Genomic DNA, 25,507 nt, shown 5'->3' on the forward strand with positions numbered 1-25,507 from the left:
GTGTATTTGTGTATCTTTTTTCCTTTTCTATGATTGAAATCATTTATTTATGCACAAGCATTTATAAGACCTGCCACCTCTGGCCCTTATTCACATTGTTCCTTATTCCTGGAATAGCTATGCTTTCTCATTATCTTTAGATCCCAATTTAAATGACCACCCCCTTTAAAAATTTTTTGCCCCTTATTTCCTCACCAAGGGGCTGGCAGTAGTAGCTTTTCCTCTTAGAGCTCATATTATTAACATGTGTGTTTGCAACTACAATGAACTTATTATATAATATATGTATAATATTGTGTCTTATAATTATTAGTGCTTTATTGTCTTATTAGACTGCAAGCTCCTTATGAGCAGGAACTTCTTACCCAAACTCTAGATTCTTACAGAATCCTTTAGGTGTTTGTTCAATGCTTGTTGAATTGATCTGTATTAGCTATATTATTTCTAAAATGTCTTTCCCCATTATAGTTGCTAATAAACCTGTCTCCTTGAATTGATACAATTAAGGAGATAAAGTGGTATAATGGGAAGATGTGGGATTGAAGATGAGATGTACATCTAGTTCTACTGTTCTCATTAATTTATTGTATGACTTTGGATATCACTTGGCCTCTCTGAACCTCAGGTTCCTCTGTTGTAAAAGGAGAGATTTCAGCAGGGGTAATGTTTTATGGTCCCTCTCAGCACTAACTGTCAAAGTGGAAAATGCTTTGAAGAAGTACTCGTAAGAACACTAAGAATCTAGACAAGAGAAAAAGAGAAAAAGACATCTGTTGTGCACTTTTTTGATGAACAATAATTATTAAATTAATATAGCAAATTAAATAACAAATTAGCATTAATTATTAATAATGTTCAAGCACATTCATAGGATGACTGTTAACTCTCTGACTTTGTCTTGCTTACATTCATTTTATAGAATAGACCTTTTGAAATTGCCTAATAGTTATAAATTGGTGTTTATTTTCTTTTTAAAAATATAGAGCTTAAAGAAGCGCAGAGGAGGAAAAAACAACAGGAAGAGAGGTGTCGATTGGAAGAAAGCATCGGAAATGCTGTCTTGATTTGGAACAATGAAATTTTACCTAACTGGGAAACAATGTAAGAAAAGAAGGAAAATCACTGTTTAATTGAAAACTATATCTTTAGACTAGATGAGATATTTTCACTGTCATATTTTTAATTGAAAATCTTTTAATTGTTACTTATTGATTTTAAGTGATGTATAGCAATTAATTTTTAATAGCACTGAATCCTGTTTTTAGGTTACATACTATTTAAAATATCATTCTCTAACTTGTTGGATTCCTTCATAGTACAGTGAAAATAACATAGCATAGTGATGGCAAACCTTTTAGAGATCTTAGAGACTGAGTGCCCAAACTGCAACTCTCACACCACATATGAGCCCCTCCTCCTAACCCCAAACAAGGGAGAGAGGAAGTGCTCCCATTGAACTGCTGGGCAGAGGGATGGGTCATTTGAGAAATGTCCCTAGGCGTGAGTGGAGAGGGGGAGGGGAGCAGCTCCCTCTGACATTCCAGCAGCTATGCCATAGGTTTGCCAACACAGACTTAGGATTTGGAGTCAGAAGACCTGTATTCAGGAACTGGTTTGGTTACTTATTTGACTTACCTTGGACTAGTATTGACACCCCCCACCTAGCCCCAAGATTTAATCATGACTATTTCAACTTTGTCACCATAATCAAGACTGGAAGGGTATTATAAAAGAAAGGGCAATATGCTAGGAATCCAAGTACCAACATTTTATTCCTGATTGTACTACTACTCCTTTGTTGTATTACCTGTCATAAGTCACTTAACCTTACCAACCCAAGTTTCTCGATTTATGAAATTGTGATAATCATAGGATTCTAGATTAAGAAGCTTCCTTAGAGGCCATCTGGTCTAAACCTTTTCAAGATGAATCAACTGTTGAATTACCTCTCTGTGTTGTTTTGAGTTTCAAATGAGATCATACATATGATAATGCTTTGAGATATTATAAAGTATTTGCGAATAGAACGTCTAGTTTGAGTACTAAATAGTTAATAATTTACAGGATCACTCCTTTTAGAGTCTCAAAGCCACTTGCCTTCCTGTGCCCAGATGGAAGAGGTTTTATGCACAATACCCAAGTTATTCTCAGTGGCCTGTATAAATGCACAATAGTAGAAACTATTATAGAAATTGTTCAGATTGTAACTTTGGAGTGAAATGATGTATTTTATTTTTACAATCTAATTAGAGCCAACAATACTTTGATGTCTTTGTTAAAGCCACAGACCAAATAGCTCTACTATCAGTTTAACAATCAGATTGGAGTTTTATTAATTCTGCTCATATTTAGGTAACCACAGCTGATGTGTTTATCTTTAATTATAGCATATACATATATAAAGTACTAAAAAGGCATTGAAATAGTTATGGTTTGAATTTATGCTTCATTTCTACCCAGGTGCTGTTCTCGAAAAGTTCGAGAATTATGGTGGCAGGGTATTCCTCCAAGCGTGAGAGGTAAAGTCTGGAGCTTGGCAATAGGGAATGAGTTGAATATTACCCATGGTGAGTATCTGCCATTTTACTTCTGTGCACATAACTCATCTTTCAAATCAAGATGTTTCCCTTGCCTCACCCAGTGTATTGTTAGGAAATTTAACTGGGGAGTATGATCCTTAGAATGCTACTGTGACAGTGAACTGAGCTTGAGGATCAGAGTTGCTAAGCTTTGAACTTTGCTTAGGTATCTTTGTTCCTTGACATTTCAGCAAAAACTATCTACTCTCCACCTGTTATCTGCTACTTCTAGAGTTAAGTTACAATTGATTAGGATTTCATTTCATTAGGATCATTTATCACAGGCCTATTAAAAGACTCTGAAGCCTTTTAAACGTATTGTCTTGTGAGTGGAGAGTGGGGACAACAGGATGGATTCCATTCAAGTCAACCAGCCTTTATTCAGCATTTTATGTATGCCAGGTATTAGGCCAAGCACTGGGGAAACAGAGAGAGGCAACAACAGTCCCTGACCTCCAGGAGCTCAGTGCACCCAAGATAAATACATCTTAGAGGTGAGCTCACTGTCCTAAGCACTGGTGATACATTGGAATACTGCCATCATCCCTGCTCTGAAGGAGCTCACATTCTAATGAGGAGCATCACAGATGGAAGGCTGCAATTACAGGTCAGATGGGAAGTTCCTCTTGCTCTTTAAATTACAAACAGAGCAGATGGAAATGTCTTTTCTTTGGTGTCATTTAAAGTGGGAACAGACTTGAGGCAGGGAGACCCACCAGCAGCTATTTCAATAGTCCAGGTGTGAGCTACCCCAGGGTTGTACCAGTGACAGAGGAAAGAAGAGGATGTGTGAGAGACTTTATGAAGGTAGAATCAACAGGGCTTGATACCAGATTGGGGTGGATGACAGAAAGGCTGTGAGGCTGGGTGGCCAGGAGTGTGGTATTACCCTCCATAGTAATCAGGAAGTTAAAAATTGGGGAAGGTTTTGGGGAAAGAGAATGAGTTCAGTTTTGGACATGGAATTGAAGATGTCTATATTGAATATATTGAATTCAAGATGCCCAAAAGGCAGTTGGATATGCAAAACTGCCCATTAGGAGAGAAGTTAGGGATAAATAAATAAAAGCAATATAGTACATGCCCTCAAAACTGAGAAGCAAGACAGTTTAAAGGCAGTTGTATAATAATCTATTATTATGTAAGAAGAAATGATAAATAGGAGGAATTCAGGATATTTTGGCATAGGAAGATGCTACAGCTGGCAGATAGAATCTGAAAAAGTCCAAGACTAATGGGGACATGAACTGCAGGGGCAGCAATGAAAATGGAAAGATAAGAAGGCATTAGAAGGCTTCTCCTTTTCCTTCACTGCCCTTTCTATGCAAAGAGCATTCTGACATTTTGAGCCTATGGAGCTGGAAAGATTATAGTGCTATTACCAGAATGGGAGAGGGGGAAAAGAAACCAATTTTTAGTGAAGATAAGTTAATTTACTCTCCTGGATTCAAGTTGAGTACTTAGGCTGAATTTGAGTTTCCTCAATAAAAAGTATTCAGTGTGTATATTATTATTCTGATTCTGGTTATGTCAGTTTATACACATGTTTCCATGTTTCTCTGAATTCCTCCTGTTTATCATTTCTTCCTACATAATGATAGTTCATTATACAACTGCTTTTAAACTGTCTTGCCTCCTGGTTTTGAGGGCATGTACTTTAAAAGGAAAGGTTTCCTTTCTGTGTTTTGTTGTGTCAACTATGTCAAAACAAAGATAGAAAAAAAAAGATTGAGGAGAAAACACTTCATTTAAGGGACATGGAATGTGTTTGGGAGTGCTCTGCATTTGAACTGGTCTTTTACATTAAGGCTAAAGGGCTCTAAATAGACTCTAAATTTGAGGATACAGGGCATATTGGGCTCACCAGAGCTGGGAGGAACCTTTGAGGCTCTCCTATTTTATACCATAGCTGACCAACAGTCCATCCTGCATTATAATCCACAAGGCAACATCAGGCTTCTTCTCAAACTAAAAGAGAACCTGTTAAGCTACCAAGGCAGACCATTTCAGTGGCAGACAGCTCTATTAGTTAGGAAGGCTTCCCTTACATTAAGACCAATTCTGTCTCTGCCACATTGCCACTAGTTCTTCCCTTTATCAAATAAGTCTACTTCCTTTTCCATATGATAGACTTTCTACTATTTGAAAACAGTAGCAGTTTTTTCCTTTGAGTTTCTTCTCTCAACTAAATATTCCTGATTCCTTCAGTCAGTTCTGTATAAATTCTTTGACTATCTTGGTTGCTTAATTTGGAATGTTTTCCAGCTTATCTGTATTTCTTAAAATGTGGTCCCCAGAACTGAATAGGGCACTGGACAGAGCAGAATATGAGAAAACTATTTCCTCCTTTGTTTTGGACACAGAACCTGACCTGGAAAGGATTTCAGAGGTCATATAATCCAAGTTAGATTTGAACAGAACTAGAGTCATAGAATTGGACTATGTCTCCAACAATGGTCATCCAGGCTTAGCCTGAGGACCTCCAGTATGGTGGATTCCTCCACCTCCTGAGACAGACCATTTCACTCTTGGATAGCTTTAACTGATAAGAAGTTTTTCCTATGCTTAACACTTTATAACTTTTTTTGTTTTTTAAACTTTTACCTTCTGTCTTGGAATTAATACTAAGTATTGATTACAAGACAAAAGAGCAGCAAGAGCTAGGTATTTGGAGTTAAGTGACCCCAAAGTCACACAGCTAGGAAGTGTCTGAGGCCAGATTTGAAACCAAGATGCACTGCCTCCAGACCTGGCTCTCTATCCACTGAACGAACCACCTAGTTGTTCCCACTTTGTAACTTCTACCATTGTCTCTAGTTAAGCCTTTTGGGACTGCTTTGCCTCACCTAATGCAGCATGCATTTTTTTGTTGTCATGTTATATTTATTGATGATGCATACTGAGCATGCAGTCTACTCAGGCCTTTTTACACAGTAACTTATGTCTAGTCCTCTCTTCCCATACTTTTGAAGTTGGATTTTAAAAACAAAAAAAAATTTAAAAAAAAAAAAAAAACTTAAATGTAGGCATTTGCATCTGTCCCCACTTAATTAAATGTATTCATTTGGCCTATGGCTCTAAGTTGTCAGAATAGTTCTGGATCCTATCATTCATCATGTTAGCTATTATCCCTCCAGGCTTCATGCCATCTGTAGATTTGATAAGCATTCTATGTATGCTTTCATCCACATTATGGATAAAAATGTTGAATAGTGTAGCATGAAAGATATATCTCTCAGGGATGACCCAGTAATGACCACCCTCTAATTTGATGTTAATCCATTTGTGACTACTTTGCTCTCTTGGTTTAGTTATTCAACCAGTTCCAGATCCACCTACCATACCGTCATATAGCCCATATGGTTTCATTTTATTCACATTTATAACATTTTCAGATGCTTTGAGGAATTCCATATCCATGTCTACATCATTCCTCTGATTTATCTTTGTTGCCCTGTCAGAAAAAAATAAGGTTGTACTGGTACAAGCTCTTCTTGATAAAGCCACATTGACTTTTTCGTAATTACTGTTTAATTTCTTATGTGCTTAACTTCCCTTTATTAATTTCTTCTATAACTGCCAGATATAAAATAGATATCAAGTTCATCATTGGCTTATAGTTTTCAAATTCCACCATCTTTATTTTTCACATTAACCTTCTTTGCTTCTGTCTCTTATTCTCCACAATCTTTTGAAGATTATAGAACTCAGCAATTACATTTGCCTGTTTCTTCAGGACTCTAGAAAATAGTTCTTCTGGACTTCGTGACTTGAGATCATTAAAAGTAGCTAGGTGCTGTCTGATGGATATCTTGTTAATTACCTTCACTTTCCATTTTCTCCTATTTTTGTTCTCTCTCCAAGCCAAACCTTCCCCTCTCCTTAAAAAAAAATTATTTTCCCAATTACACTTAATAACAATTTTCAACATACATTTTCTGAAATTATGAGATCCAAATTGTTTACCCTCCTCACTCCCCTCCCCTCCTTTCCAGAGATGATAAACAATTTAATCTGGATTACACATGTATTATCAAACAGAATATATTTCTATATTAGTCATTGTTGTGAGAGAGAGTACTCATATAAAACCAGAACTCCAAAATAATAAACACAAGTAAACTAAAATGAAAGTAGTATGCTTTGATCTGCATTCTGACTCCATCAGTTCTTTCTGTGGAGGTGAATAGCATTTTTTGTCACAAGTCCTTCAGAATTGTCCTGGATCATTATATAGCTGAGAATAGCTGAGTCTTTCACAGTTGATCATCATATAATATTGATGGTAATGTGCATGATGTTCTCCTGGTTCTGCTTTTTTTTCACTCTTTACTTCTCCCCCCCCCCACTTTTTTTTTAAATCTTTACCTTCCATTTTAGAGTTAATGTGTATTGGTTCCAAGGCAGAAGATGAGTAAGGACTAGGCAATGGAGGTTAAGTGACTTGCCCAGCCAGGGTCACAGAGGTAGGAAGAGTCTGAGGCCAGATTTGAACTAGCACCTCTTGTCTAGAGGCATGGCTCTCTAGCCACTGAGCCATCTAGCTGCTCCCTCCCTCTCCTTTTTAAAAAAAGAGAACAATCAAAGTTGAGTAGTTTAGCCTTCTCTCTGCCACCTACTATCATCTCCCAATGGATTTAAACCCTTTGCTTTCCTCATTAGCATTCATCATTAGGCTTGGTTCATCCTTATTCTTAATTCTCCTGACCCAGTACTTAGAAGATTGGGTTGCTCTTTTGTATTTATGTCCATTTAAGATCTGAATTGCTTGTTGAATTCCCTGGACAAACCCATTAGTTTTTTTAAGGCAGTTATAATGGGCAGCCAGGTGGTATAGTGAGTAGAGCAAAAGACTTGGACTCAGAAAGGCCAGAGTTTGAATTCTAATTATGTGACCTTGGGCAATTTATTTATCCTCTTTATGTGTCTCAGTTTCCTCTCCCTTAAAATGAGGATAATAACACCTGTGTCACAGGATTGTCATAAGAATTAGATGAGTTAAAATATATAAAGCAGGGGGGCAGCTGGGTAGCTCAGTGGAGTGAGAGTCAGGCCTAGAGACAGAAAGTCCTAGGTTCAAACCCGGCCTCAGCCACTTCCCAGCTGTGTGACCCTGGGCAAGTCACTTGACCCCCATTGCCCACCCTTACCAATCTTCCACCTATGAGACAATATACCGAAGTACAAGGGTTTTAAAAAAAACAAACAAACATATATATATATATGTATATATATATATATAAAGCACTGTGAAAGTCCTATGTAAATGGCAACTATTATTATTCTTACCCTTTTCCTCATCAGAGTAATTCTTCCTTCTGTCTTCATCTAATTCTTCATCTAATTCCTTCTCCATGTCCCCTGCCTAATATTGCTTCTCTCCATCATGGTTCCCTACTCTGAATTGCTGGATTTTGCCACAGGAGTACATCTTCTCAATGTATGATATTATTTTACCTTTCCCTTTTCTATATTCTGTTCCCTTTTTAATAAAGTACTTCCAGAACTATCATTTAGTCCTCAATCCCATCCCACCAAGTGTTCAATGATATTCATATTAGAATCAACTTTGTTAATCCTCATGCCTTGTTCATTTGCATATAGATATCTGGAACAACAGATATTTAAGAGTATGGGTTTTATTGCTGGCCTCTTTTTAGATATTATCTTACATGTACAATTGATCATCTTTTCTACTGTTTCTCTGTTATATCTACTACCGTCTTCCTCTCTTCTTGATCAGTCTTATATGTCCTTCCTCCCTCCTTCCTTCTGTCTTTCCTTCCTTCCCTCTCTCCATCCCTCCCTCCCCACCTCCCTTCTTTTTATCCATTCTTCATTACTGAGTAATAGCTCTAAGGCAGAAGAACAGTAAGGACTAGACAATGGGGGGTTAAGTGACTTGCAAAACAGCCAGAAAGTGTTTGAGGCCACATTTGAACCCAGGAACTTCTGTCTTCAGGCCTGGCTTTCTATTCACTGAGTCACCTAGCTGCCCCAGTCTTGTATATCTCATCAAGACAAATAAATTGTGAAAATGCATAGGAAATTTAATCTTAGCTAGTAATTGCAACAAATGTACATTTCTATTCCCTACCATGACTGATTTCATTCTTATAATTACTGAAAAGTTATTTAGAATAAAGAATAAATCATTAATGTACTCTGACTTCCTCTAGTGTGATGAGGAAGTTGTTTTCTTGTTCAGTTGTTTTACTAGTTCCATTTGCAGTGATCTGTCATTTACAAGCCATTTTGCTTCTTTCTTTGACTTCTAGACTTCACTTAGTTGCTAGAATATTCTTGTTAATGCACAAGTCTGACCCTATCCCTGCAGTTTCTTTCTTCTGCCAATAGGATAAAGTACAACTTAATATTGAAAACCCTTCTGGCAGCCCACCTCCAACCTGCTATATTTTATGTTACTCCTCTTTATACACAGCCTGTACCATCTAAATTCATCTCCTAGCTGGTTCCTACCTTCCTGTCATTTCTTCCCTTTATTTGCCGGTGCTGGCTAACCCTCTTCCCATTTTGACCTTTTGAAGTCCTCTTCCTTCAAGGCTCATCAGCTGCTGCTGCCTCCTTCATAAAGGCTTTTTGGCTTTTTTTTTTTTTTAGCTTTCTAACTGAAACTATTTTTTGCCTCCTAAACTTTTCCTAGAATATATTGGTCTGAATGTTTCTTTTTCTGTACGACAACACTCAGCCTTGAGATTTATACTTCTTTATGTGCAATATACTCTGCATTGCTCCTTGCTCTATACTTTTGTAGAGTTGGTGTATCATACATGATTTTTACATGGAATTCTCTTAGGGAAGTAAGATGCATGCTCTTAACTCTTCTATATTCCCTCTCCCTCTTTCCATACTGGTATGGAATTAGGAGGAAGGAAGAAACCTACAGTAGAAGACTAGCAAGTTCTTTTTATTTTCTAGTTAGGGTGAGGAAATTAATCATATTGGTATGACTTGAAAGTATGGACTCTATTTTGAGGCTAGTTCTTTTTAATAGTGTTTTAATAAAAAAAACGATTTAGGCTGCTTTAAAAAGTTAAACTTCGGTCTATTTATTCTAATATATTTAATACTAGGAAATATTTGTCAGTATTTTTCCCTCAAATATTTGCAACTGGTGGTGTTTTTTTTAATTAAATTTTATTTTCATTTCTAAATTTCTCACTCTTCCTCTCTTCTACCCATTGAGAAGGCAAGAAAAACAAAATGCATTACAAAATTTGTGTAGTCATACAAAACAAATGTCAGAATTTGCCATATTCTAGAAAAGGATGAAAAGAAAATGCGCTTCAATGTGTACTCCAAGTCCACTAGTTCTCTGAGTGGAGGTGGATAGCATGATTCATCATAAGTCCTTTGGAATTATGGTTGGTAATTATGTTGATCAGAAATACTAGGTCTTTCAAAGATGATTATCTTTGCAGTATTGCTGCTAGTATCTAACTTGTTCTTCTGATTCTGCTCACTTCATTAAGTGGTTTTTAGAAATAATTTACTTGTCTTTCAGAACTCTATGACATTTGCCTAGCTCGAGCCAAGGAAAAGTGGCGGTCTCTCAGTACTGGAGCTTCTGAAGCAGAGAATGAAGGTCTGTCTGCATATGAATTTAGCATACAATTAACACTGCCATTAATAGTGTGAACCCCCCCCCCAAAATAAATTATTTATTTAATTGGATTTTAATATTTTTTCTTTAGAAAAAACCTAAAATTTATGAAGGTTGTTAAAGATTAAAGAAGAATATCCACAGTACTATTTAGGAACAAGGATTTTTAAATGGGAAAATAAAGCTTTTTATAGTAAATATAACATAGCCTTTCTGGTTGTTGGTGAAATTTTCATGTCTAAGAATGCATGCTTTGGTGTACAACCAGTAGTTTTCCCTTTTAAATTTATTCATATTATTTATAGCATTAGCAATGGCAACTAGAGCTTTAAGATATAGAGTTGATTTCTAGAGAAATATAGGGTACTTCCTTAAACTAAAACTACATAGATGATTAAAACACTTTTATAAGTCTTCTAAGACAGTGTGCCATTACTGTTTTGTTATTTCAAAGATATGTTTGTGTGTGAGATTTGAGCCCAGAGTAACAAAGTAAATTAGAAATCTCTTAAATTAATTATTTCAAGTAGCTTCGGTACAGTGCTGTTTTGTACAAGGGCTGTTTCCTAACTGACAATAGTTTTAGGATTTGCAATGTGAATTATATTGGTATAGTATTCTCCATGTAGCATAATTAGAGTAGTGCTTACATTTTCCTGGTTTAACGCTTGAACATTTTTAGTTCTAAGATTTTGTTAGTGTTAAAAATGATAGTAAAGAAAATCTGAGATGAAAGTGAACAAATTGCTAAACACTTGAGATCCTAGTCACAAGTAGATTTGGGTAACTGGTTCTGAGTCAGAACATGTTTATTTTAAACTCTAGCCAGTGTTCAGTTTTAATGGTTAAAAATACTAGTATTATGTCCCTTTAACTTTATAGCTAATGAAGAACTTTGTCAAATCTCTCATTTTCTAAGCACTAGGAAATATCTCACAACATTCCAATAATAGTGGGTTTTAAAGTTCCTTGATTCGGAAAGTAAGCTGTAAATCCACTTGATTCTTAATTAAAAATGCAACATTGTATTAAACTCATTTTGTGTAGTACATAGTTTCATATGCAGGTAGTATAGTATATTAGAAAGGTCTATATTCTTATTTTGGCCCACTGATTCTCACTTTATTTCACTCAGATCTTAGTCCTCTTCTTTTTTTGCAGGATGAAAAGAGGATAATTCTAATCTTAAAAAAGTAATCATTATCACATTTTAAGATAAATCATTCTTGATATAAAGTATAATTATTACAGCATGATTAGTAAGTGTATCTTACTGATGTGCAATTATAAAACTGACACTAATAAATATATTTGTTATATACATTGTTATTCTTCATTTTTTGATAGATGCAAGTTTTTCTGCGGCTGACAGAGAAGCCAGTCTGGAACTAATCAAACTGGATATTTCTAGAACATTTCCTAATCTCTGTATTTTCCAACAAGTAAGTGGTATATATTATTTACTTTTACATCAGTAGTTTCTGCTTAAAATTTGAAGATGATTTACTATTCATTTTTATCAATAAAATATCTGAACATAATACTTCTCAGTTTTGAAATATTCTCTTTAATGATATAGAAACCCTTTACTTGTAACGTTTTTAATGCTCACTTATTGACATGTTTATTTGCTTGCCTTCACCACATTTTAGGTTTATATGTTTCAGGGTCTAAGCAGTGATTAGCATTAGATAGGTGCACCAGAGGTTTGCTGAGTTTTTGAAATGTATAATTTTACACATCCTTTTGGGTCTGTAGAACAGGGATATAGTGGTTTTAAATGCTTTCAGAGTAAGCTAATCAATCCACCCTTATTAAGTGCTTCCTATGTGCCAGGCAGTGCACTAAACACCCACATTACAAAAAAGGGTAAAAACAGTCCCTATCTGCAAGGAGTTCATATTTTAATAGAGGAGACAACATGTTTCAGAGAGTAGCTGGCTGGTACTTAAATTCTATCCAGATCTTTATGAGGTAGTGTTATGAGTCTGGTACTGTGAAAGGCCCAAGTAGTAAGTTCTTCTTTATATAAATTATATTTATTGAACCTAACCATCCTTGGCTTATTTTCTTGTACCACAGTTCCTGGCACATAGCTGATACTTAATAAATGATTGTTGTTTGAGAGCTAACCTATTGTATTTTTTCTTTCTTTTTTCTCATTTTTAAAATATGGACCTGTGATTTCATTGGTAATTTCTGTACATCTGCAAATTGGTACTGTCTCTTCAATTTAGACTCTTAGTTGTTTGAGGTGCTGAGAAGTCAATTGATTTTTCCAAGATCACATAGCCAATATATTTTCATTACGTTGAACTAAAAGTAACAGCTTTGAAAAATGTATGCTGAAACTGAAATACAGATAAGCTCTACCAAGGAAAATTGAGGAGCATTTTTTACATAGCTAGCAAAGATGTCAGAGAGAAGCTGCTAGACAATATTAGGGACAATTGAATTTTTTTAAAATGGGGTTATCTGAGCATATTTGAATATAAATGTAAAAAATCCTTGGAAAAAGAGAAATAGAAGATTCTAGAAAGAGAGAAATGCTTGTAAAAGATATGGAGATAGCGGGTCCTGGTTTCAAATCTGGATTCAGACATATCCTAGCTATGTGGCCCTGGGTAAGTCACTTGGCCCCAACTGCCCAGCCCTTACTCTCTTCTGCCTCGAATTCAGTACTTAATAACAATTCTAAGATAGAAAGTAAGGGTTAAAAAAAAAATTTTTTTAAGATACTTCTTGGAGGAGGTTAGAGATAAAATCTAGAGTTACCTTAAGGAGGACAGATCAAGTGATAAGCTTATTACTTTGTACTTAAATGAGTTTTTTGCTTTCCACATTTAATAAAATTTTGTTTCCACTACTGTTGATACTTGTGAAAGTGAGCGAATTGACCTTTTGATATTTCTTTCAAAGAAATCTTACCAAACTATTGCTTTTTACTTGTGTGTGGGTTCTCCACCCCTGTTCTAAATGGTAAATGAATGCCAGTAATATGTAATAACCAAAGGGGAGGGGAGCAAAATGATGATTTCTTGTATTTTGAAATAACAGGATTAGCCAAAGGGTTAAACGTCTGAAATTGTGCCTCCTTTTCATGACAGTAAGCTACATAGGAAAAGAAGGAGAAACTGAGATGCCGGAAAAAAAAAAGGACAGGCAAAAACTCATTGAAAGTTAATAAGAAACAGAGAGAAGCTGAATTTAAAATGAAACAGAATATGAAACAAGACACATCTTCATTATGTGTATATTTTAGACACAGATTTTTTTATTCTGAAAAATCATATAGTTAAATAGGAGAAACAACATTCAAATCTAACCCACTGCTTTTCTAAAGGAGCTAGGCTCCAGATTTTATTAGATAACTTCATAGGCTTAACTATGGACTGCTGGTAACCCATGTGGAAAATGTTATTTCCAATACTAACCATACTTACACATGTATTGTTTTTGGTATGTTGATTATTATAGGGTGGTCCATATCATGACATGTTGCACAGTATTTTGGGCGCTTATACTTGTTACAGACCGGATGTTGGTTATGTAAGTGAAGTTCTTCAGTGTTTTGGGGTGGTATAATCCAAATAGAAATGGAACCTTTTTTGGTAACATATTCCAAAAGAAAATCTCATGGCCTCTTTGTTTTTGGATAAGGAGGGAGAATGAGAAGTCTACTGATAAATCATCTGACCCGACTTGCATAGTTAGCCATGGATATAGAACTTCTGCTACAGATTCCTCTACTCATGGTAAATGTTAAAAATGACAGGATAAAGTACACACAGTTAAGGGATTCAAATAGGCAGTGAAAAAGAGTTTTTGACTCCTATTTTACAGTTCATGTTTAAGGTTAAAAAAAAAACAGGGAGTCAGGATAAATAATAGGGACATACAGAGCATAATAGGGAATGGGAACAAATATGAATAAGGATTAGAGAAAAGAGCCAAAACAGATGAAAGTTGGATTGATTGGCTAGGATTATGGCTCCTGGTCCATCTCAATACTACCTACTAAGTTATTCTAGAATCGTTGCTTTTTAGCAATGAGATTGTTTGGGGAGAGAAGTAGATGGGAAATGGCTGTTAAATTTCTCCTTGAAATGTGTTGAATTGGAGAGAGAAAGATTTTGAGCCATAAGGACACTCAACTTTAATTCATCTTGAAAAAATGTACACTCTGTATGTATGCATACATATATGTTTAGGTTGATACTGGTTTTGTATTTTTTCTTTTTTTTAGGTTCAGGGCATGTCATTTATAGCAGCAGTGTTGATTCTGAACTTAGATACTGCAGATGCCTTTATTGCATTTTCTAATCTTTTGAATAAGCCTTGTCAAATGGCTTTTTTTCGAGTGGACCATGGCCTTGTGAGTATTTTAGCGTTGCTCAAGACATTTTATGAAATGTTCTCTCTTTATCAGTGGTATGCAAAGAAATAATTTTTCTTGTTGATTATACTTCTTGTTCTGTCTGCTTTGAGGCGTCAAGACTTTAAGTAATTCAGCTTATTGCTACAAAAAAGCTATATTATTCAGTAGCATTTATTAGAAGTAACACGTAGGATAAGTAGATCATAAATGTTGGCAAAATTAGACTGAATACTGTACTGAAGACCACAGAACTCTGTTAAGAGAGAATAGTAGCATGGTTCTACTTCAATTGTGAATGACCTGGAATGAATCTGATTAGAAATTTAGAAATTTTTCATTTTACTCCGGGTATTCAGTCTATCATTGAATTGTCATTCTATCTATCGTCAGTTTCCAAACTTCACTTTAAGAAATGAAAATTAATGCAGAGTTGAGAAGTTAAAGTGTAATTGTTGGTTTATATTGTTTTTTTAAAATAGTGGGAAGAGATCCAATTATATCCAAATATAAGTAGTTATTAACTTTGTTGCAGCACAATGGTTAGAGTGCTGGACCTAGAATCAGGGAAAACTCAAATTCAAATTCTAGCCTCATATATTTATCAGCTGAATGACTGACCTTGCACAAGTTACTTAACCTTTGATCTACATTTATTCTTTTCTTATGGCTTTTTAATTATTTTATTTATTTAATTATTCAATTATTTTAAAGTTTATTTAAAATTTTTTTCCTATGATTGCATGATTCATGTTGTCTCCCTCTCTTCTTCCCTCCCCCTTCCCAGAGTTGACAAGCAATTCCACTGGGTTATACGTATATTATCACTCAAATCTGTTTCCATATTATTCATTTTTGTAATAGAGTAATCTTTTAAAACCAAAACCCTAAATCATATACTCATATAAACAAATGATAAATCATATGTTTTTCTTCTGTATTTCTACTCCCACATTTCTTTCTCTAGCTGTGGATAGCATTCTTTCTCATAAGTCCCTCAGAATTGTCCTGGATCACTGTATTGCTTTTAGTAGCAAAGTCTATTACATTTGATCATCCCACAATGTTTTGGTTATTGTGTATAATGTCCTCCTTGTTCTGCTTATTTCACTCTGCATCAGTTCATGTATGAAGCACCTTTGTTGTGAGACTAAAGTGAGTATATATTTCTAAAGCATTTTAAAACCTCGAAGCACTATGTATATGCTAACTATCAAGAAGCAAGTTTAAAAGGTGAAAATTAGACTAAGTCAGTTATTTAGTATTATGTAGTGGGAAATTCAGAGAATCCACCATCAGAACACCTGGATTTCAATCTTTGCTTTGCCCTTTATTAGCTGGGTAACCTTAAACAATAAATTTATTATTTTCTATAACTCACTTTCCTCATTCATAGAACAAGAGTGTGGGAATAACTTACCTCCCTATCATTTCTCCCAACTTGAAATCATGTGCTATTAAAGAATTTTATCAAAGTTGCTATTATTTAGTTTTAAAATTTATTTCTCATTTGCATAAACATTTCCAACTGAAAAAATTTCTTCTACAGTATGTTCATCATTTCTATTTTAATTAGCTCATTTTAAAATTTGCTCTCAGTTTTATAACGTCTTTTAGAGTGGTAAATATTTTTAAGTGTTTGGCTATCTTTTAGGGTTAGTGGTTGTAGAATTGATTTCCGCAATAAAGAAGTAGGTTAAACTCAAAGACTTCTAAGTTTCTACCATGCTCCAGTGAGAAGAAAGTGAGGGATTTGGATGTCTTAAATTTAATAATTATGCCAATAAATTGGAAAGACAGATATTTGCAGGTATACACACAACTAGTTTGGCTTTTGTGTGAAATTGAACTTGTTGAAGAAAAATATCAATACTAATGCTGAAAGGGGCAGCTCTGTGTCATAGTGGATAGGGTGTCAGGCCTGGAGTCAAGAGGACCTGGGTTCAAATGTAGGCTCAGACATTTCCTAGCTTTATGACCTGGGTAAATCACTTAATCCCATTTTCTTAGACTTTGCCCTTCCATACTATGTTGTTATTAAGACAGAAGATAAGGGTTTAAAAAAACATTAATGCTTTTTACTCTGTGATTTAAGCTTATGTATCAGGAACTTAATTTAACATTAATTCATGTTCAAGCCATTTTTAGCTTAAAGAGAGTGGTGTCCAAACTGGCAAAGTTTACCATATTCTCTGACATGATTCTGTCAAAGGAAAATGTGAGGTAAATTTATGGGAGTTTTGAACAAGGAAAAGATAAGTTAAAATGTAATCTGCATTAATCTTCAAGTATAGTTGTTGGAACCAAGTTGCCTGAGTCTCTCCCCTTCTTCCTCAGCAAACAAAGGGACCTTTTCTCTTCCATTCCTATTTTAATCCTTTCTTTGTAGGGCAAAGGTGTGTTCTAGCACCAGTTATTTTAAGTGGTAGGGAGGCAACGATGGAAATAAGACTGGAGTTACTCCTCTCATAAGACTGTCTACTCTCCTTAATACATTTCTTAAGAAAAGCCTTTTTGTCTTCAACCTATCACTCACTTTTTCAGGGAGCTTCCTCCAAAGATTTTGGAAAGAATTTTAGAGAACTATTACTTCTTAATAGTCTCAGTTTTACTAAAAAGACTTTTGTATAAAAATTATATTTATACAAGCTAATATTAGGTGTGCACACATTTTTCTTGAAACATCAATTTAAATATTTATCTACTAAGAATAGGACACTGTGCTTTGTGCCTTCAGGGATGCACAGGTGAAAAGATTATTATTTAATGCAGATTGATTTTGTTTCATATAATACATGCTTTCTGTCCAAGATATATGAAAGTAGTATTTTTGTATTTAATCAGTTTCCACAGTCCTTTTTGTGGGAATACAAAATTATATAAATCGCTACAAAAAAATTATTAATTTAAAGGACTCATCTACTTTTACCAAAATAAATTTAATTCTCTCATAGCAGCACCTTTAAGAAGTTGACCATGGGGATGCTTAGTCTTGCATAACCATTGAAAAGCCATGTAGTATCTCCCAATGTCTCTTTACTGAGGTGAGGGGGCTGCTAGTGTGACATATGGCTTGGTTTCGCTGATCTTTTTCCCCTCCTTTAAATTATCCTTATTACAAGGGATAACTTGCTGGATATAGAAGAGTGATTATATATTTGGAAATAAAAGTAGCATAGAAAACAAAACTTATCAATAAAAATAAAGGACTTTGTGTGATAAAGTACAAGTTTTGTAGTGAAAGGATACATATTTTCAGCTCTTCCTATTTGTTAGCTTTTTGATCTTGGACAGATCACATAACTCTCTGAACTTTTTTCCTTCTCTGTAAGATGAGGATAGGGTTTGCCCTACTTTCTTTCTTAGGTTGTTGAAGCTTTCTCTATATAAATTTAAGCAGGTTTGCTATTAATTCTTATGAAATATGTGGTGTTGGTGGTGGCGATGATGATGTTGATGATGGTTGTTATAGTAGCCTTCACAGTTAAGTGATCTGTAGGGGTTTTCTACTAATTCCAGAATTTTAGAAGCCACGGTGACTTGACAAATAGTAGCATAACTTTTTTGAAGAAAGAGACATAGGAAATGTTTTTTCAGATAAAATAGTCTCTGAGTTTTTTATTTTTGTGTTATTGTTATTCTATACTGTTTCCTATGAAACCATGTTATAACCCCAGTAAACAACAATAGATTGGAAGAATTCCTAAAGCTTGTGCCTTTGATGAACAGCATTGATTTTTCTGTGATGAACGAATATAAGTGAATGTACGTTAAATAAGGCTGATTTGTATCAATAATTTGTTTAGTAGTGTATTTCAAATTGTTTCCACAGATGTTGACATACTTTGCAGCATTTGAGGTATTCTTTGAAGAAAATCTGCCAAAATTATTTGCCCATTTCAAGAAACATAACCTAACTCCAGACATCTATCTAATTGACTGGTAAGACTTGCAGATTTGTACTATGTTCATTTCTATACAAATTTCCTACTTTTTCTGGTTGTCTAAATTCTGTTTTTAAGGACAAGCCCTCCCCTCCCCCCAAAAGCCCTTTCCCTTTGTCTTATCAGTTCTAAAACAGAAGAACGCCAAGGGCTTGACTATTGAGGTTACATGACCCTGGAATCACTCAGCTAGGAAGTGTGTGAGTTCACATTTGAACCCAGGTCCTCCTGACTCCAGGCCTTGTACTCTATCCACTGTGCTACCTAACTGCCTTAACAGCTCTTAATATTTCTTTTTCTATAAAGCCTTCTCTATCTGTCTCAGGCCTAGGTAATCATTCCCCTTCTGAACTCAGGACGTATATATTGCTTGTGCCACTCAGAGTTGTCATTTAGCCTATTGTGCCTTATGATTTTTTTAATATGTCCCATTTTCCTACCTATAATGTTAAGATCCTCAAAAAATAATATTTTATATAGCATTTTGAGGTTTGCAGATACCTCTGGAATATTATCTCATTTTGTCCTCATAACAACTGCAGAAGCTAAGTGCAGAAGCTAAGCTAAGCTAACTCATTTTACAAACAAAGAAATTGAGGCAGATAGAGGTTAAATGACCTGCCTAGGATTACACAGTAAGTGAATGAGGCTGGTTTTGAACTCAGATTTTCCTGACTCTAGGACCATTGATTTATTCATTCTTCCACCTACTTTCCTTATAAAAGGCTGGTTTCTGAATTGTATCATTAGCATACAATATTCTCATAAAATGTTTTGGTTGTGGGTTTTATAGAAATACACATGGTTCTCCTCTTACCTACCCTAGAGCTCCTTCTCAGTGTTCTTTACTGGATTTTCATCCATATTGTGCCTTTTAACTCTTTAAGTGTCCCACAGTGCTTTGTTCTGAGTCCTCTTCTCACTCTTTACTATTTCACTAGGTGATCTCTCTCATCAATTATCATCACTATTCTGATGAATCTAACCTCCAGTCTCACATTTCCAGCTGCTTAATGGATATCTTGAACTGGAGATTCATAGATATCAAATTCAACGTATTCAAAACGGAACTTAACATCTTTCTCCTCACATCTTCTCCTCTTTCATACTTCCCTTTTGCTATTGAGGGCACCATTATCCTCCCAGTTACCCAAGCTCACAATCTAATTATCATTCTTGACCTTTTCCTCTCTTTTTTTTTGGGGGGGGGGGCATGGTATAATTTCTACTATAAAATTTTCTAAATCTACTGTGAATATTTTTCATGAATTCAATGGATCAGAAGTTCCTGGGGGGCAGGGACTGTTTTTAATTTTTGTTTGTATATTCTAGAACACAGTTCAATTCCTTCCACAGTGCCGGTGCTGAATAAATGCTGTAGTGATGAATTGATAATAATATAGGTTTTAGTTCTGGGGGACCATAAAGATAATCTTGTTCAAATCTATTTTATGGAGGAAGACTCAGAGAGGTAAAGGGGCTTATCTCAATGTGTACAAATGATAACTAATAATAATAGCTAATATTTCTATCATACCATATCATATCATATCACTGTGCTCAGTACTATAAATATCTTGTTTGATCCTCACAACCACCCTGGGAAGTAGGTGCTAATATTACCTTCGTTTTACAGGTAAGGAAACTAAGACAGACAAAGATTAAGTGACTTACCCAGGGTCATGTAACTAGTAAGTGTTACTATGGGGAAATCTACCTTTGCATTTGAATTTGGGTCTTCCTGATTCTAGGCCCTCTGCTCTGTGCATTGTATCACAAACTTTAAACAGAGAGTATATAGCAGACCTGGGTTTTAAACTTATGTCCTCTCATTTCACATCTGGGACCCTTTCCTTTTACAGAAGAAAATCAATGATCTTTGTGATTGTAAATTTATGCACTTCTGCTTGTGTCAAGGCATAATATCAAAAGTTTTTAAAAGCACATTTTCTTAAATGAAAGACTTTATTCATGGAGGGTGAAATGCTGCTTCTTAGATGAATCATAGCTTAACCTTATTGGATAAAACAGACTTAGCTATCCTCTTAGGGTCACTTCTCTGCCACTTTGCCTGGATGAATTTGTTGTGACCATCTGGTGTTCATAGGCTTTTGAAGTTCCATGCAATATTTTTGTAAAGTGAACCAAACTTTTGACTCTTTGTCAGAAAATATTACCAATCACCGAGCTTGGAAGTAGCCACTGTAGCACAATTAAAATGTGGTCAGAGGCAATTGATAGGAAAATGCTGATCTTGATTAGTCTCCAAACTAAGGGTATCCAGTATGGCCCCACAGGATGCATAATCTGCCAACAAGAGAGTTGGCAACAGGGTTGCATCTCATCCTCTTCATTTTAGCCAATCCCTAAGCTTTTCAACAACATGGCTATGCTACATACTCCTTATACCCTTCACCATCATTGTGGCTTTTCAGGCTCCTAACCTCTTCCTATGTCCACTTTTCTATGTCCCAGGGCAATTACAGCCATAGCCTGGGCACCAGCAACTATGCAGGCAAAATTCCCTTCCCCACTGGTTTACCTAGACTTTTCCCCTAGGTCACTGAGGGATTACAGTGAGCAGCCTTGAGAGTAGGACCGAGTGAGTTGCATAGCATGATCAGGCCCAGTTGGATCACATCTTCTGTCCATATTAATTTCATCTCTTTTCCCTCAAACCCACTCCTCTTCTCATTTTTCTGTTTTCTGTTTGGGTGCTACCATTCTTCTAGTAACCAGGAACTATTCTATCTCTTACTCCACATACAGAACCACTCACCTTGTTATTTTCATTTCCCTAACATCTCTCAAAGTATATCACTTCTACTTGCAGAATCAGCATCTTTATTCAGGTCCATCTCTCACCTTGAATCTTGCAGTAGCCCCTCTTTAGTCTCTTTCTACAACTCAGACTTCTCCCTGCACCCTGCTATCTTCCAAATAGCTGCCAAAGGAATTTTTCTAAAGCCAGATTTAAAAAGTCAGGAAGCCTTTGTTAAGTTGGCTTCCTTTGTGTACAGCACTGGACTAAGCCCTGGAGAAACAAAGAAAAGCAGAGCTCCCTCCAGGAGCTCAAAATCTAATGGGAGGAGACAATATGCAAACAATGTTATACAAACAGGATGTAGACAGGAGAGGGAATGCACTTTAAAATAAGGAAGACCAGGAAAGGATTAGATTTTAGCTGAGCCTTGAAAAAAGCCAGCAAAGCCAAGAGGTAGAGGAAAGAAAGGAGAGAATTCTGGACATAGAGGACAGCCAATGAAAGTGGCATTAGAAGATAAGAGTATCATTTGTGGGTAACAACTGGGAGGACACAGTGTCAGTGGATTGTAGAATCTCTGGAGGACATGAGGGTATAAGAAAACCAGAAGAATAGGACATGAAGGGCTCTAAAAGCCAAAGAGAGGATTTTATGTGGGATCTTGAAGCTTATTAAATTAGGGTATAGAGGTGACATGGTAGAATGAGGCAAACTGGACTTGGCGGGGATGACAATGAGGAGCTGAGAATGACACTTAGGTTGTGAATTTAGAGCAGGGGTCGGCAACCTTTTTGGCCATGAGAGCCATAAATGCCACATTTTTAAAAATGTAATTTCGTGAGAGCTGTACAGTGCTCACAGTGCGCGCTCCTGTAACAGCGCCTGAAAAAATTTGACTTTATGGCTCCTGCAGAAAGAGCCATATCTGGCCCTCAAAAGAGCCAGATATGGCTCGAGAGCCATACGTTGCCAACCCCTGATCTAGAGGGTTGAGAGAATAGTAGTGCCCTGGACAATAACAGACAGAAGATTTTGGGGAGGAGGAAGAGATGATGAGTTCAGTTTTGAATTAGTAGAGTCTTTTAGATGCCCACTAGGCAGTTGGAGAGTTAAAAGTAGAAGATAGGAAGAAGGTTAAGGATAGAATTAAACATTGAATCTATGGTAGGTGATGATAACAGTGAAGGTTTGATCAAATTTCCCCTGGTCAGGATTGTTTGGTGGCTGCCCATTACCTCTAGGATTAAATAGGAAGCTTTTCGTTGGCCATTTGAAGCAACCCAGCTCCTTGCTCATCTTTTGCTCCAGTTGCTTCTGATCTCACTCTATATACTCCAAGATCCAGTCACACTGGCCACTTGCTATTCTACAGACTCTACTTCTCCCATCTCAGTGCTTTTGCTTTAGATGCCTCTTGTCCACATTAAACTCTCTTCTCACTTTAGCTTCTTGGAATCCCTGGATTCCTTCAGGAATAAACTCAACTGCTCCCTTCTCTACCTGTGTTGATCCCCCTTGCTGCTGGATTCCCCTTCCAAGACTACCTTTTATTCATAGCATATATTCTGTATGTCTTTATTATTTACAAGCTTCCTTTTCTGTTAGATTGTAGTTTTCTTGAGTGTGGGGAGGGATTCATTTTTGTCTTTGTATCAGTCCTCTTGCCTAGCAGAGTGCCTGGCACAAAGCAGATGCTAAATAAGTTGATTATTTGATAACAGCATGGATTTTAATCTGTTTATCAGTGTGGGCAGCAACTAGGTGGTACAGTGGATAGACTGTTGGACCTGTCATCAGGAAAATTCATCTTCCTAAGTTCAAATCTGACCTCAGCTATATGATCCTGGGCAAGTTGTTTGCCTCAGTTTCCTCATCTGTAAAATGAGCCAGAGAAGGAAATGGCAAGTCACTCCAGTATCTTTGCCAAGAAGACCCCAGAAAGGATTATGAAGAGTTGAACATGACAAAACATTAGCTTGGGTCCCTAGAGCAAGAAGAGCCAGATTCTTGGTACTTTTATTTTAGTGGAATGCTCTTCATTGAACATAGTGCACAAGAGATAGTCTGACAGTGCATTGTATAGCAGGATGAACTCCTGCCATGTCCTGAGTGTCTTTGTTTAGCCACATTCCTGGGCAAGTCACTAAACTCCCATTTTTCTCAGCTGCCCCATCTATCAAATGGGGATAATCACAGCACCTGCCTCCCAGGTTGCTGTGAGGATCAAATGAGATAATAGCTATAAAGTGACTCTGCACAGTGGTGTGCCTGCAATGTAGGAAGAATTATATAAATGCTAGCTTTATTGTTGTTGTTGTTTTCCTTTTAGCCTAAATCTATGCAGTTTATTATTTTTTTTCCTTGAACCCAAGTTTTAGGATTTGGCAGTTATTTCTCTACATTTAATCTTACTCTATTCAGCATGCCATCATAGGTGGTCAGGTTCTTTTTGGATCTGAGTTCTGCCATTTTATGGATTGTGCCACCTTTTACCTTCATGTTATCCACATATTTAATTAATTGGCCACTTATACTTTCATTCAGGTCATTGATAAAATTGCCCAACAGAATTGGGGTACAAGAACTTGTGGAAGGTAGAACTACACAATTCCCATTTGCTTCTGCTTACTTTGCCAAGCTTGAAGTAGACAGCATGACCCATTGCATAGAGCACTAGTCTGGAGGCCAAGACAGCTGGTGATTGAGTCTTACCTTTGACACATACTGACCTTGTGATCCTTGGCAAGTCAGGTAAATGTTCAGAGCTCAAGGCAACTTTCTAGGAATATTAGTTGTGTAAAAGGTGCTTATTTGCATTGGTAAAGTAAATTTCCTCACTTTTGCCAAATTAAAAAAAATTAACACTGTACTCTACATTTTAGGCACAATTCTTCCAGGAACAATTTTTTATTAATTTTATATTATTCTAAATTCAACCATTGTTCAGTTTGGAGAAAAATGACTAAACTCTTATAGTCCCCTCATGCCTTCAGATATCTCCTTAACATAGGACAATTTGTAGTAATATTTATAGGAATCTTGAATGAGAAAAAGGAGGCAACATGATAAATATACTTTGGGATTAACCATCTGCTCTAACAGAATAATTGTCATTAATCTTATTTTAAAACCACTTAGTTCCTTTCTTTGACTCTGCCCTTAGGTTGGTTGTAATGCTAATCTTGTCTGGGGTTCTGGGAAGGCAACTCCTTAACTACTTAAGTCAGTGATGGGCAAACTACAGCCCTTGGGCCAGATGCAGCCCCCTGAAATGTTCTATCAGCCTCCCAACATTATTCCTAATCTGACGAATACAATACAGTGAAACTTCCAAAGAGTTGCCTTAGAAACAGACTGACCAATGAGCATTTCCTTTCCTTTGGTCCCCTCTTTAAAAAGTTTGCCCATCCCTGACTTAAGTAAATTATTTTAAATTTGGTTACCATTCACAGTCCATTTTCCCTAGAGACTTAACTGTTGTTTTTGACCTTTTACATATGAAATGGAGAAGCCTAGAAAGGACTTTAGACTTCAGAAATTTCTTAATATTTTCAGTTGAACTAACAAGGAAGTTTTTTTAATATAAAATTTTTTAAAACATTTATCATTACTCATTTTTAACCTGTTTACATGCTTCATGCCCCTACTTTCCCCTTCACCCCCGCTCTCCCCCCACCCATGGCCGACGCACATTTCCACTGGTTGTAACATGTGTCCTTGTTCAGGGCCTCTTTCCATATTGTTGTTAGTTGCATTGGTGTGGTTGTTTCGAGTCTACATCCCCAATCATGTCTGTCTCAGCCCCTGAATTCAGGCAATTGTTTATCTTCTATGTTTCCTCTTCTGCAGTTCTTCCTCTGAGTGTGGGTAGCGTTCTTTACCATAAATCCCTCAGAGCTGTCCTGGGTCATTGCATTCTTGCTGGTACAGGAGCCCATTACATTTGATTTTACTACAGTATATCAGTCTCTGTGTACAATGTTCTTCTGGCTCTGCTCCTTTCGCTCTGCATCAGTTCCTGGAGGTCTTTCCAGTTCACCTGGATCTCCTCCAGTTTATTATTCCTTTTAGCACAATAGTATTCCATCACCCGCATATACCACAGTTTGTTCAGCCATTCCCCAATTGAAGGACATACCCTCATTTTCCAGTTTTTTGCCACCACAAAAAGCGCAGCTATAAATATTTTCGTACAAGTCTGTTTATCTATGATCTCTTTGG

At 36.2% G+C, this 25,507-nt stretch overlaps 1 protein-coding gene across 1 annotated transcript in view; it reads left to right on the forward strand.

The window, feature by feature from the left end:
• Nucleotides 1-25,507, forward strand: part of TBC1D14 (TBC1 domain family member 14) — a 123,475-nt gene that overhangs the window by 77,439 nt on the left and 20,529 nt on the right. The window contains exons 5-11 of the mRNA XM_044682408.1: nt 984-1,101; nt 2,461-2,567; nt 10,105-10,185; nt 11,551-11,645; nt 13,681-13,752; nt 14,450-14,578; nt 18,411-18,520. Coding sequence (XP_044538343.1) covers nt 984-1,101; nt 2,461-2,567; nt 10,105-10,185; nt 11,551-11,645; nt 13,681-13,752; nt 14,450-14,578; nt 18,411-18,520 — 712 coding nt within the window. The remainder of the gene's footprint in view (nt 1-983; nt 1,102-2,460; nt 2,568-10,104; nt 10,186-11,550; nt 11,646-13,680; nt 13,753-14,449; nt 14,579-18,410; nt 18,521-25,507) is intronic.

This window comes from Gracilinanus agilis, chromosome 6 (genome assembly GCF_016433145.1).
Source record: "Gracilinanus agilis isolate LMUSP501 chromosome 6, AgileGrace, whole genome shotgun sequence".
Classification (NCBI taxonomy): Eukaryota; Metazoa; Chordata; class Mammalia; order Didelphimorphia; family Didelphidae; genus Gracilinanus; species Gracilinanus agilis.